Source organism: Ictidomys tridecemlineatus, chromosome 7 (genome assembly GCF_052094955.1).
Source record: "Ictidomys tridecemlineatus isolate mIctTri1 chromosome 7, mIctTri1.hap1, whole genome shotgun sequence".
Lineage (NCBI taxonomy): Eukaryota > Metazoa > Chordata > Mammalia > Rodentia > Sciuridae > Ictidomys > Ictidomys tridecemlineatus.
In genome coordinates this window covers 181,212,614-181,225,878 of record NC_135483.1, presented here as the reverse complement: position 1 = coordinate 181,225,878, position 13,265 = coordinate 181,212,614, and the positions used below count along the sequence as shown (strand labels likewise).

The 13,265-nt window shown below is 50.7% G+C and overlaps 1 protein-coding gene across 6 annotated transcripts; it reads right to left on the bottom strand.

The window, feature by feature from the left end:
- Window positions 1-127: 127 nt before the first annotated feature.
- Dnajb2 (DnaJ heat shock protein family (Hsp40) member B2) lies at window positions 128-8,747 on the bottom strand. Of its 6 annotated transcripts, XM_078018054.1 has the most exons (11): window positions 8,616-8,747; window positions 8,166-8,265; window positions 7,511-7,620; window positions 6,321-6,374; window positions 6,034-6,156; window positions 5,077-5,169; window positions 4,762-4,864; window positions 4,552-4,622; window positions 3,499-3,705; window positions 2,578-2,775; window positions 1,473-2,368 (listed from the first exon to the last, which is right to left on the bottom strand). In XM_078018054.1, the coding sequence occupies exons 2-11, from the start codon at window positions 8,228-8,230 to the stop codon at window positions 2,358-2,360; spliced, it is 1,035 nt and encodes a 344-aa protein (XP_077874180.1). In that variant the 5' UTR covers window positions 8,231-8,265; window positions 8,616-8,747; the 3' UTR covers window positions 1,473-2,357. The 6 variants fall into 6 exon arrangements, with proteins under 6 accessions (XP_077874183.1, XP_077874180.1, XP_077874178.1 ...); XM_078018057.1 differs by lacking the exons at window positions 1,473-2,368; window positions 2,578-2,775 and adding an exon at window positions 128-1,447; XM_078018052.1 differs by having other exon boundaries at window positions 1,473-2,775.
- Between the last annotated feature and the right edge of the window lie 4,518 nt (window positions 8,748-13,265).

Genomic DNA, 13,265 nt, shown 5'->3' with positions numbered 1-13,265 from the left:
CCCTTTCCATCTCTCCTTAGAGGATGGGACACTGCAGCCTGGAGGCTCGCTTCCCTCTGTCTGATCAGTGGTGTGTTAGGCGTACATAACCACCAGGCAGTCCTAGTTTACCCTGTTTCTAGGTGGCTGGCAGTCTCCAAGGTGTCACGTTTATTAACTTGATCTTTACAAGCCACCACCCAGGATTAGCCTCTTTTGAAGATGAAGAGGCTGCAGCATGGCCCTGGCCCAGGTGGTACATCCTTCTAAGTGGTAGAGTTAGGACCAGACCCAGCAGCTTGATCTCCCTGCTGCCTTCCCTCTCAAGTCTGGGCAGCTGTTTTGTGCACTTTGTCCTGGGGAATAACTTTCATATGGTGCAGGACTGAGGTTAGGCCCTGTGGAGGTCACTCTATAGCAAACTCGTGACAGTGGTGCCAGGAAGACCTCTCTACCTGGGGGATGGGGTGAGGGGGGATTCTTCTCCCTTTCTGACCCACCCCAGCTTCCAGGTACCTCCCTTATGAGGCATTCCTTCTCCCAGCAGTCCTCACCTGTGTGCCAAGAGGTGCCCTTGGACAATGATGGTGGACACAGAGCCTGAGGCCTGGGCCACATAGGAGTTAGGACCACTTACCCATGTAGAGGCTCAGACTCCCAGAGCAAATACCATCTGCCAGAGTGGGAAGTGAAGGGACCAGCCAGAACAACACAGGCCCCTGCTGTCTGTCCACTCTACCAAGGTGCAACCCAATATGCTCCACATCTCAGGGCAGAAGCAGGGAAAACAGCCACTTTCACAAACTTCTGGCAGACTTTTCAGGATAGAGGCTACTTCTTTAAGAAAATACATCATAGGCCCTTCGGCTATTGAAGTTAAAGCTAAGAGCCTCTCCCAGAATGCATGGAGGCGGGTCACACTGCCCAGCACCACAATGCAAAGGTGCTTGTGCCATGGCTGGAGAATGGGGAGGGTAGCCAGCTCTCTGCTCCCTGGACCCAGATGGCTAGGGGCCTGAGCTCTGCATGGGAGGACTCTTAACTCTTCTAGACACCCTGGCTCACACCTCTGCTGTGAGGCAAGGACCCTGCTGAGGGGCTTAGTAAAGGGATCTGGAAGTCTGGCTTAAAGTTTTCACCAAAGTCCTCGGCTTCCTGAGGCTCTCATGCTTCCAGTCTTAACTTAATCTGGTCCTAACTGTGTCTGTGTTGTGCAGTATTGGTGGGTGGCTCCCTTGTAAGAGGAATATCCACCATGGGGAAAACTGATTGTGGGACCTCAAGAGGAAAGGGCCAAGAATGTAAGCATTTCTCAGGGCCCCACCACAAACTGGGGAGGGCAATTTGGTCAACCTGGAGGAGACTTCTGCTGCCAACTGGCAAGGCTTGCACCTGCAGCTGTTTGGGCAAAAAGGAGGTGAGGCCTGAGGTGTCACCCATTCGTCCCACAGGGTTCCTCATGAGCCACCTAGGAAAGAAGGAACACAGAATACTACCAAGCTCTCAAAACAGCTTTATTGACTTCCAGTTTCCCTCCTGTCTTGAGCTCAGCCCAGCTGGCTTTGATAGGTCTCTGAGGCTCAGTGCTACAAGGGCTGATGACACCCCACTCCAGCAGTCCCCTCCCTAGCCTTGGGCTCCCCGGGCAGGGAGGAGGAGAGGCAGCTCGTCTGTGATGTTGGAGAGAAAGAATGGGAAGCAGGGTCAGAGGCCAAAGAAAGCCATTCAAGCAGCAGCATGCCTGGAGTTCCTGTCACATGCCGCTAGGGTGGCCTCCCCTTCCAAGCTCTGCCAGCCCACGCCCATCAGCCTTCCATGGCCATGCCCTGCTTCCTCAGTCTGCTGCCCCCCTGGCTTGTTCCTCAGACCCCAGTCTGCCTGCAGAAAAAGAACCTCTTTCAGACATTGCAGGTCCTTGACCTGCCCACTCCGACCCCGGGGCCAGCAAGGTGTCAGGGGAACTGAGGCTCAGGTCATTCCCCCTTCATCCACATTCTAGCCTGCCAGGAACAAATCAAAAGACAAGATCTCCCGGTCTAGAGCGAGTGACAAGCTGGCCAGCGCCAGAACTATATACTCCAAGAAGCACAGATCTGAAACCACGCACCACCTCCCCTGGCTATGCTGAGCAGGAAGGTGGTCGGGTGCACTGCATTCTAGGACTAGTAGTCCCCAAGAGACAGCAGCAAACACTCAGGTTAGAGAGTTCACAGGCTAAGTCTACTGATGCCTCCCACCCGACCCCCACCCACTACCCAGGCCCCAGTTCTACACTCAGGATGGGTGAGGGAGAGGAATGGAGTGTCCCCTCCCAATGCTTGGGGGAGGATGCTGTCCTGTTGGAACTGTGCAGCGACTGTGGATCCTGGACATCCAGCTCAGAACACATCTGGGGAGAGAGCGGGGGCGGGTAACAGGAGAGAGGGTCAGCAGCAAGCTGTGGAGGATGGAGCCAAGCATGCACACCTGGGCTGGCCCTGTGGCCTTTCCCTGAGCCCTGATGCATGGTGGGATAGTAGTATGGGATCCAGTCCCCACCTAGGCCTCCCCCTGGGTCACCTGGCCCTACCCCACCTCTCCAGGGTTAGCCAGCCTCACCTCTGCCTAGTCCCAGGGCCGGGGCAGGCTGAGGCAGCAAGAGGAAGGGAGGAGGAGTGGACTCCGGTTCCAAATCTGGATGGCTGAGAGGCTCCCGCCCCACCCCGCTAGCCTCCCCAGAAGACCTCATGGCCCCAATGGCCCCAGCATCTTCCTGGGCACACTGAGGCTTCTCGGGGAAGGAAGAAGAAGGGAGTCCTAGCCAGACGGCAGTGAAAGCAAGCGATGTGGCCCGCAGGGAGTTGCAGAAAGCAGAGTAGGAGAAAGGAGAGCAGCACAGAAGGAAAGCACAGAGACAGTCAGAGCTCAACACTGCACAGAAACCAGCGGGGGCTGCAGCTGGACACAGAGCAGAAATGCCGCTCAGTCTGCACTGCTCCCCAGGGTAGCTGCCAACTCGGCTCAGAGCACCCCAGGCCAAGTCCTCCTTCCTTGACACAGTTGGCAACACAGGTGGCAGAAACCAGGGCACAAAAGGCCCAACCCAAACTACTAATGCCACTCAGAAACTCCCCATTCAGCAAGTGCATCTGGGCTCATCCTCAGCCCCTTCCACAGCCCTGATGCCCCGACCCTGGGCTTCACCCAGGGACCTATCAGCCCCAGGCTGAGCAAATAAATTCCAAATCCACAACACCAGAGTGCAGCAGGCCTGGGAGGGAAACGTGGAGGGACATGGGCTGCTTTAACTCAGGCCATGCTCCACTCAGCTCTCCTGACAGCCGGACCTCAAGTCAAGACCTGAGTCAAGTCAGGCTGGGCCTGGTGTTCAAAGGATGTGGCAGCGAGAGGCCTTCTCCTCTGGAGATGGGCTACGTTTGGTTGCCTCACCCTTTGCACCCTCAGGGGTCCCCCCCACACCCAGATCTTGGTGCTGGACCTTGGGTTGCCCCTGCCGTTGTTGCTGCACCCCCCGCCCACCTGCCGGCTTCTGCCCAGCTGCTTCCATCTCTGACAGACTGTAGGCCATGGCAAGCTGCAGGTCCTCATCATCCTCAGAGAGGTCACTCTCAGAGGGACGTGATACAGGGGTTGGCCGGACCTGCATGCCCCCCGACCTGGAGGTGACTGACTGTTGCTGCTCCCGACGGCTCAGCTCCAAGCCCAAGGCCAGGTCATCTGGGACACCTGCAAGAGTCACCATCAACATGAGGCTCCAGAATCGGGGCCCATCCCTTCACACGGTGAGGACTGGGCACCATGCATCAGCCCCTAGGGCTCACCTTGAGCAAGTTATAAAACTTCCCTGGGCCTCCCTTTTCTCACCTATGCAATGGGAATGCAATCAAGCCTACATATGCAAATCATTCCAGTGATTAATTAAGACAACAAGCATAAGGTTACAATAGGGAGGAGGGGAGCAGGGTTGATGGCATCTGCTCTGGGAATCCTGCACCCAGAGTTTGATTACTGGTTCCTTTTATCCCTTGCTTGATAGGAAGAAATCTTGCACAAGGAGCTACTTGAAAGTCAGGGTCATTAACCATGCTGTGACTTGGTCTCCTCAAATAAAATCAGGCAAATACCACCTGCTCTGCTTGTTCTCATGGATGCTTTAAGAATACAGGAGAGGGCTGGGGTTGTAGCTCAGTGGTATAGTGCTTGTCTAAGCACGTGTGAAGCACTAGGTTTGATCATCAGCACTACAAATGAAATAAAAGTATTGTGTTCATCTACAACTAAAAATATTTTTTAAAAAAATACAGGAGATACTGGATATGTGCTAATGTTTTAAAACTATAAAGTGCTCTGTAAATGTAAGGCACTCCACTAATGTGATAGTGATTAGCTGTATCGCTGAGATCTGTTTACTCTTTCCCCCTCTCATGGCCATCTCTGATCCTGAAAATCTGGCCTGTGGCTGACATTAGGGCCCAGCCCGCACAGGAGTTCAGAGAAGAGCCATATGGGGAGGGGGCTGTAGGGGCTGAGCTGATCTTCCTGCAAGTTCTGGGTGGTGGAGCCACTCCTCACCATTGATGGAGACTGACTTCAGCTGCCCGTCCTCCTCCACTTCTACCCGTTCTTGCCCGTTCTCCATGATTCTGTGGGAGACAGCACAATTCTGGTAGAGACTCTGGCCACCACAGTGGACAGGGCAGATTTTCTATGGTGTACACAGCTCTCACCTCCACCCCTCAATCTCAGACCTCTCACCCACATGGCCCTAGAAGGAGCTCTCACCTGCGTGTTGTGATGCGGCGTCCTTGGACAAAAGTGGTGGATGTGGAAACAGAGCGAAAAGCACCAGCCCCAGGGCTGAAGGAGAAAGACGAGGAGGAGAAATCTGGCATTGGGATGAAGGAGGCAGAGGAGAAGCTGTTAGGGGAGGCTATGCCCTGACTGCCACAAAAACACCAAAGGCCAAGGACCTCAGGCCTCTCATACAGCTGCCCAGAAGCAGGAGTCTACATACAGGGCACAGGCTTAAAAAGTGACAAGATGAGGTAGAGATTCCAAGGCTCAGAGCTTCTAAAAGTGCAAAGAGACAACACTTACCAGAGTGCCCAGGGAAGGAAGAAGAGAAGGTAAAGAAGGGGCCCGAGTGTCGAGTGCCTCGACTCTGAAGCTCTGAGAAGGGGCCCAGGTCATCTGCAACAAGAAAGCAGATCAACCGTTACTAGGGAGCAGATTTCCCCCCAAAATGTGTGAACTTAGCTTATAAATCTCGAAATACAAACTGCTAAGCAACTGGGTACTTTTCTGATTTTTTGTTGTTTTTGGCTGAACTTCTTCACAAAATAAGTTCCTTTTGAAGGTAGTATATGAAAATCCTCAGTGGTTAGTTCTGTTCTTCCTTTGTTCCTTCCAGAACAACCAGTTCTGGAAGGAATGAAGGAAGAAAGGAAAGAAGGAAGGGAGAAACATAAAAGCAAGGGCAGATGGGCTCCTTCCACATAGGCAATTAAGGATGATGTGATGATAGGCAGGAACAGCAGGGTGTCCTGGCTTTTGCCATTTGCTGTGTGACTCTTAAATAAGCTATCTGTGCCTCAGTTTATAAATTTTTATTTCTTTCTTTTTAGTTTATACATCTTTAAATGGGGATTAAAATTACTCACCTCTAAGGTGGTTCAGAAGAGAACTGGGGATGTAAAATACTCGACATTAATCTTTCAAAACCTAGTATATGTTGTTATGGGTAATGCTACTATTATTGTCACATGATGCTTTGAATCTTGCTCTCATGGCTGTTATTGTGGAAGTCTAACAATGTGTTACTGTTGTTGTCATTTAGTAAGACCAGTCTGTAAAGTGTCACTAGTGGGTCACGTGAGTTCTGGCATGTGTAAGGTTCTGTCCCAGCTCTCACTGGACACACACCCACTGCACAAGATCTTTTGCCTGTGGAATTCAGCTTGTCTCTCAGCCTCCTGCCTAAGGGCCTCCCAGCTGACAGAGATCAGGCCTGAAAGGGGAAGCTGAGTCATTCTGAGCACATCTGGGTCCACTCACCAAAAAGTTCTGCAAAAGGGTCTCCACTCCCGAAGAACTCACGGAAGACTTCTTCAGGACTTCGGAAGGTAAAGGTGAAGCCAGGCCCACCACCACCACTTTCTGCCCGAGAGGGACCAGAGGCTGGAGGAGACACAGCATGAGAGGAAAGCTTAGGGTGTGTGTCTCACCTCAAGACAAAGATGCCACCAATGGCATGGCCAGGAGCCTCACAGAAAGCTTTTCATGGCAGGAGTCTGCCCTCCCCCTTCCTCCCTGACCCACTTCCATCCCCAGGTCCCGCCTACCTGCCCCAGTCAGCCCTTCTCGGCCATAGCGGTCATAGATCTCCCGCTTATGCTCTGAAAAAAAGAGACCTGATTACTTCTCCCTCCCTCTGGGATGATGGCCCAACCTTCCAGGCTAGCATAGCCCTCAAAAGATTGCTCCCCAAAACTTCAGTCTCTGGGCAGAGTGCAGGAGGGTGTTCAGGACACACAGGCTATGGGTTTAGCCCTTGGCACAGCTGGTACCTCATCTGTAAAATGGACAATAGCAACTACCTCCTAGGGCTATTGCAAGGACTAAATGAAATAATTTATGTAAACTGCTTAGCACCATGCTTGACACATAACGAGCGCTCAATAAATGTTGGGTAGGAGCTGGGGGTATAGCTCAGTGGTACAGCACTTGCCTAGCACCCTGGGTTCAATCTTCAGCAATGCAAAAAATAAATATCAGCTAATTATCACTATGTAATTATTAGTCAGAACTTAGCCTGAATGTCAATTCCTTAGAGAGACCTTCTGAGACCACCATAACAAACCACGTGCCCATTATTCCCTACCACAGCACCCTGCTACTCTCCTTCAAAATGCTCTTCACAAGCTACAACTCTGTAATTTTTATCTATCTTTGCTGACCTCAGGACAAGGGCAATGCCCGCTTGTCCGCCCCAGTACCCAATTAGTGCCTGTCACTGTAAAATTCTAATCAATAGTTTTCAAATGAATGAATAAAAGACAGATTCAGGGTCAGGAGTGTAGCTCAATTGTTGAGCACTTGCCTAGCATGTGAAAGGACCTGGGTTTTATCCCCAGCACCACAGAATAAAACATAAAAGGCACACCTGGACTCATTCCAGCTCTGTGAGACCCTGAGCAAGTTTTTTCACCTCTCTCAGCCTCCTTGCCTATGAAATGGGAGTAAGAAAACCTGCCTCACAGGTTGCCTGAGAGGACCCATGGAAATTATCAAGGCCTGGCACGGAGGAGGCTCAAATACATTGGTCACCTGCCCTGCTCCCTTCCCTGGTCAGGACCCATGCCACTCTCTAGAGAGTAGGGAGGAGACAAAGCTCTTCCTATGGAAGGGGGCACTTAAATGCCAAGTTTGAAAAATGGAGGCAGGTGGCAGAGGGATGGCTTTGGGAAGGAATCTGATGGGCATGAGTAGAGAGAGAGGATGTGCTGGGCCCTGTCCTGACCCAGGGCCTTACTGTCAGACAGCACTTCATAGGCCTCAGCCACCTCCTTAAATTTCTTTTCAGCAAACTCTTTATTATCCGGGTTCTTGTCTGGGTGCCATTGTAGAGCCTTCCGACGATACCTGCAGGAAGTGGGTGCAAGGGGAGGGTCAGGCTCTTCCCACCAGGGAACTGAAGCACCCATCCATTCTCCCTTAGCCCACCAATGTCCTTTCACAGCTTGTACCCAGCCCACCCCAGCTGCAGAGGCTGCTCTGTTGCCATCTTTTCATGGAGCTCTTCTCTCTCCCTTCTGTGCCAGGGCTGGAACCACATGATGAGCAGATATTAATGCCAGAGTGAGAATGCCCCCGCCCTGACCCTAACTGGACCAGCACAGAGGATAAAAGAACACTGACCCTCCTCCTAGAATCTGGGCATCTTTGAGCTGCATGTGGAGAAAGCCCACATCTAGAAGAGGGGAGTGGAAGGGACGGAAGGGAGGCACTGGAGAAGGACCCACAGTGTAGCTTCCAGCACGACTTGGTCTTTCTCTGAACTTCCTCCTTTTATTCTTGCAGGGGTCTCCTTGCTCCTGCAGGTATCACTCTGAAAGGCCCCGTGGCACTGGGGGTGGGGGGTGGGGCAGGGAGTGGGAGGTTTTCTGATGCACAGCGGAGGCACTTACGCCTTCTTGATGTCATCAGCGGATGCACTTCGCGGCACATCTAGAATCTCGTAGTAGGATGCCATGGCAACCCGTCAGTCGTCAGGCAGGCCTCTCCGGGCTGCAGGAAAGAAGGAGTCAGGCAAAGGGTACCAGCAGCCCCTCCCTATGGCGGAGACCCCCGGGGGAGGGAGGCTCTTGGAGGTGGTAGCGGAGCCCGCGGGGCGGTGCTTGCAGCCGGCAGTGAGACTCCTTCCGCAGCTTTATCTGCCCCCGCAAGCCGGTGCCCAGGGCTATCTGGATGCGCAGGCCTGGGGAGCCCTATCAGAGCCCCCTAAATTCAGCACCCTGGGTCGGGCCCCCGCCTTACGCGGGCCCGGCAGCACCTCGGTGCCGGAGTCCCGCCCCAGCCCCCCGCCGGGAACCGTCTGGCACGGGCGGCACGGCTCGCGGCTGCTGCGTAGGACGCACCCGGCCCAGCTGTGCGACAAGCATGCGTCAGCTGCACGGAAACTACTAGAGACTGGGAGAAGGCCGGCTCCACCCGTCACACCGAGGGGAGGGCGACGGCAGGGGCTGCTGGGAGATGGGGGCGGAGCTTGCTATTTTGGGCAAGCACAGCGGCTACGTCATGCCCAGGTGCGACCTGGGAAGCTGAGGCCAGCGCAGTCCATCCAGGCGTGATGCCCTCGCGCAAACCGAGGCAGAAGCACCCACCAGCAAGGTGCTGGCCCTGGTCCCGATGTCTCTCGGCTGTAACACTCTGTAATCCATTGGAACTCACCCGGAGGTCACGGCTGCCTCCAAGACCCACCGACTCGCCTAACTCCTCCCCTTCTTCGGATCCCTGTTCCAAGCCCTGGCCTTCGAAAGAGCCTGCCCTAACATTCCTTGAGTAGGTCAGACCTGCCTTTTAGAGAGTCTCGAGGCATTTCCTTCAGCACGCTTGTCAGAGCCACAAATTAGCATTTATTGGTTTGCTTATTTGATTCACAGTCACCTCCCCCACTAGAATGTAAATTCCACAGGGCAGAGATTGTGTCCTTTTTTTCACTAGTAAATAGGCCAGTAGTCGGTGTTCCAGAAGATCCGTTGGATAATTAAATAACTAACAGATGCAAATCCCTTGGTGACAGTTTGACACATTTGGGAGAGGTGAAGTTATAGGAGACAGTAAAAAGAAACTCCCCAGATTCAAGGTTTTTCTTCTCAAACCGATGTTGGAATAGCCCTGTTCCACCTCAAAAATGATTCCCGGGTTCAGGCCTTATGAGAGAGTTAGAGAACCTTCCAGAAATGGCTCTTACTAGGTACTATACAGCCAATCCACAAGCATTAGTTGCAGATCTTCTACATACTAGATGCTGCCAGCATGTATAAAGAAGAACACAGGGATTGGAGCATAGCTTTGTGGTAGAGCACTTGCGCAGTATGCATGATGCCCTGAGTTCCATACCCAGCACTGAAAAAAGAAAGAAAGAAAAAAGAAAAGAAATAGAGGAAGAGGGAGAGGAAAGGAAAAGGAAGACTAAAACTTGATATGATAACAGCCTATCCCCAGGGCTTTTGGAAACAGACCTGGGTTTGCAACCTGGCACTGCTCTGTGACTTAAGGAAACCTCTGTGGGCTCACTTTTTTCTCTTTTAGATATAGGTAATGCCTGGGGTTGTTTGAAAGTCAAATGGGGCACAGTACCTATTCTGTATCATTAGTACAACCATCTCTGGCATCACAGTTGGCTCAAGGAGTAACTGTTAATGAGTCCAGAAAAGTGTTTCCAGATGGGTGACCCAGGAATGCTTCATCAAAGATAAGGGCTTGAGCTGGACATGAGGGAAGAAGGTGGTATGCATTTGTCCAGTTTTCCTGGCTGTCCATCATCAGAACCTCCTGCTTACATTTGGGGAATTCCCATCTACATTTGGGGAATTTCCATTGCACAGTCCCTGCCACATGGCCATCTGCCACAAAAGCACCAGGGATTGCTCTCTCAGACTTCCCAGCTCTAACAGTGGGAAGGGCACGCAAAAGATATAAGGTCTGCCAAGCAGGTGCTGTAACTGGGACTTTAAATCTGAAACAAGTCACCAAACAGCAGGTGTAGGTAGATGACAATCCATTTCTGCCTGGTGGTGACTGCCATGGGGCCTGCAGTGGCCTCTAGTGTCTGGCGAAGAAACTGTCAGCCTCAATTATCTGTTATAAGAGAGGCATGGGCACTGAAGTTGGTGGAGGGGCAAGTATCTCCTACACAGGTGGCCAAGCTTGCCCTGGTGCTTGCCTGTTTGCTGAGCCTTGTTTTCAAGCTCTTGCATTGATTCTGTGTGCTACTACATTTGTGGAGGTGGGGAAGGGGTGTTGTTTTGTTGCTTTTATAGATTTATCAGAGTTCCTTTCTGCTGTTTACAACAGGAGTCTTGACTGATCCAAAGACTGAGGACTCAGATTTTGTATAAGAGCAAAATGTAGGCTGGGTCACTTGAAAATCTTCCAAGCCATTATCTTTATCTTCTCACTTCTGTCACCTCAACAGACATTTGTCTAGCACCTCCCGTATATGTGAGATGATACAAGGGTAGAAATTCAAAAGGTTTCAGTTCCTGTCCCTGTGCTCAGGGAGATGAAAATCTAGTTGGAACATAGTCAAAGGACATAGACAAATGACAACCAAGAGAAATTATATTGAATGCATCTAGCAAACAAAGGGTTCATTTTCTTTGTCCACAAATTCAACAACTTAATAAGAAAAAAACAAACTGCAATTTTTTTCAATGCTGGGGATGGAACCCAGGGCCTCACATATGCTGGGCAAGTGCTGTTTCCCTGAGCTGCATCCTCAGGTCTCCACTGTAATTTTGAAAATGGGCAAAGGGCACAGACAACTCACAGAAAAGGAGGCACTAGCTTCAAAATACATGAAAAGATGCTCAATCTCATTCATAACAAAAGAATTATAAGCAAAAACTGCTGCCAGTGACAAAGGCCTGTAATCCCAGGGGCTCTAGAGGCTGAGGCAGGAAGATTGCAAGTTAAAGTCATCTCAGCAATTTAGCAGGGCACTAAGCAACTCAGCTAGACCCTGTGTCAAAATAAAATATAAGAAAAGGGCTGTGGATGAGGATTAGTGGCCAAGCCACCCTAGGTCCAATCCGTGGTACTAAAATAAACCAAACAGTGTAACAAAATACCTTACTTTACTTTTTTTTGTGGTACTAGGGATTGAGCCCAGGGGCACTCTACCACAAAGCTATATCCCCAGCCTTTGTATTATTTTTTTTTTTAATTTTGAGATAGGGTCTTGCTAAATTGCAGAGGCTGGCCTTCAATTTGAATCCTCCTGCCTCAGCCTTTAGAGTCACTAGGATTACAGGCAAGTACCACCACATCCAGCTACTTATTGAATGATTAACAAGGATCAAATTGTATAAATACATCATATGAGCAAGGCTCAGATGTTCTCGTATGTTGGTAGTGGGAGGGCAGGTAATTTGGTATAATTTCTGTTAACTTTTTTTTTCCTGGTCACTTTGTGGTGCTGGGAATTGAACTCGGGGCCTTGTGCATGCTACACAGGTGCTTTACCACTGAGCCATGTCTCTAGGCTTTGGTATGCTTTCTAAAGAGCAATATGGGGTACAACAAAATTAAATGTGTGTGGTCTTTGATCCAGCAATTTCAATTCTAAGAATTTATGGTTGTATATAGGTGCAAAGAAGTATGTTCAAGATTGCAGCATTCTTTTTATTAGGATAAGATTAGAAATAACCTAAACACTTATTATTAGCAAACTGTTTAAAATGACAATGGTAAACTGTGTGATGGAATATTTTCAAAAGCATGAGGCATCGTTACATGTACTGATAAAGACCATCTTCTAGATTGTTAAATGAAAAAACAAGGTGTAGAACACAGTGTATATTAAATGTTATATATACACATGAGAGGTATTTATATGTCTCTAAAAGAAAACACTATCAAAAAAGTTAACAGTGGTGTCTTCCAAGAGGAGAACAAGACAAAGGAGATTTATCCTTGCAGTTCACAGATTTCTTTGGTACCCTTTGAATCCTGAAGGATGTGCACATAATGTCTATTCAAATACATATAAAATTTAAAACCCTAGTTTGGGAACTAGGACATTAATAAGAAGCCACATGCTACTGTACAAGGCAGACCATGCCAAGGGCCAAATGAGTGGTGGAGACAGATGGTAGGGGCTGGCAGAATCCAGAGGAGGGAGAGGTCCTGGGGGTTGCATGGGTTCCGGATGGCTGTGACCTAAGCTGGAATGAATGGCAACAGTGAGGTGGGGAGGGGAAGGTGGCAGTCCAGAAGGAAATGGTGAGGACGAAGCTTCAGAGGCACACATGTTCCTGACACAGCAGAGGTGAGGAAATAAATCTGTTGGGTGTGATCCAATGCTGGGAAGCTGCCTCTTGTGTCTGTCTGCAGGAGGTAATTGTATCCTGGCTTTAGAAGTATCAGGGATGAAAGCATTCCCCTGCATTGAGAGAGTCCCCAGGAGCCAGGCTGGATGGCCCCCCCAGCTGCCACCTCCCCATACCACACCCAATCTAACCCAGGCTTGCCAGTGCCTGCCAGCATGCATACACTGGGATGACTTTCGGAGTCTGACAAGAAGAGATAGCCATACAACTGCCAGGGGTGGGTTGGCTGATACAGTAGACAGGAAGGGAGATTGGCTGCCTCTCTGGATACCAAGCCATATTGGCAGATGACAGTCCCATCTTTCTCTCAGCCATCCCTCCTGATCTCTCCCAGGCCCTTACCCCACCTCCTATGAGATATCAGAGGACCCTTTCCAAAGGATACCAAAAGCCCTGCTACCTATCCCCAGAGAAGCATCTGTCCTAATTTAGGCCCAGAAACTTGGCTCCTGCCCCCTCCCTTGATGCCCTCCCCACCCCCAGATCCTGGGCAGGGCAGAGTCAAGCATCATTCCCTCCCTGCCCTGGAGGTGCCTGAGTCACTGTCTGGGCATCAGGCACCTGGCAGGCCAGAGGAACCACTGTGGGCAGGAGGGAAACATCTGAGGGAAGGTAGGCAGCAGCACAAGCTTTAGCTTGGTCTGATCTGAGTTTGAATTCCTCCTCCTTGCA

What these genes read in the sequence shown, in the direction of transcription:
- Dnajb2 (XM_078018052.1), bottom strand. Translation starts at nt 8,230, where the DNA reads ATGGCATCCTACTACGAGATTCTAGATGTGCCGCGAAGTGCATCCGCT. An exon ending in CTATGAAGTGCTGTCTGACA is followed by an intron (nt 6,375 to 7,510) that starts GTAAGGCCCTGG and finishes TCTTTTTTTCAG; the next exon opens with AGCATAAGCGGGAGATCTAT. An exon ending in TTCCTTCCCTGGGCACTCTG is followed by an intron (nt 4,865 to 5,076) that starts GTAAGTGTTGTC and finishes TCCCAATGCCAG; the next exon opens with ATTTCTCCTCCTCGTCTTTC.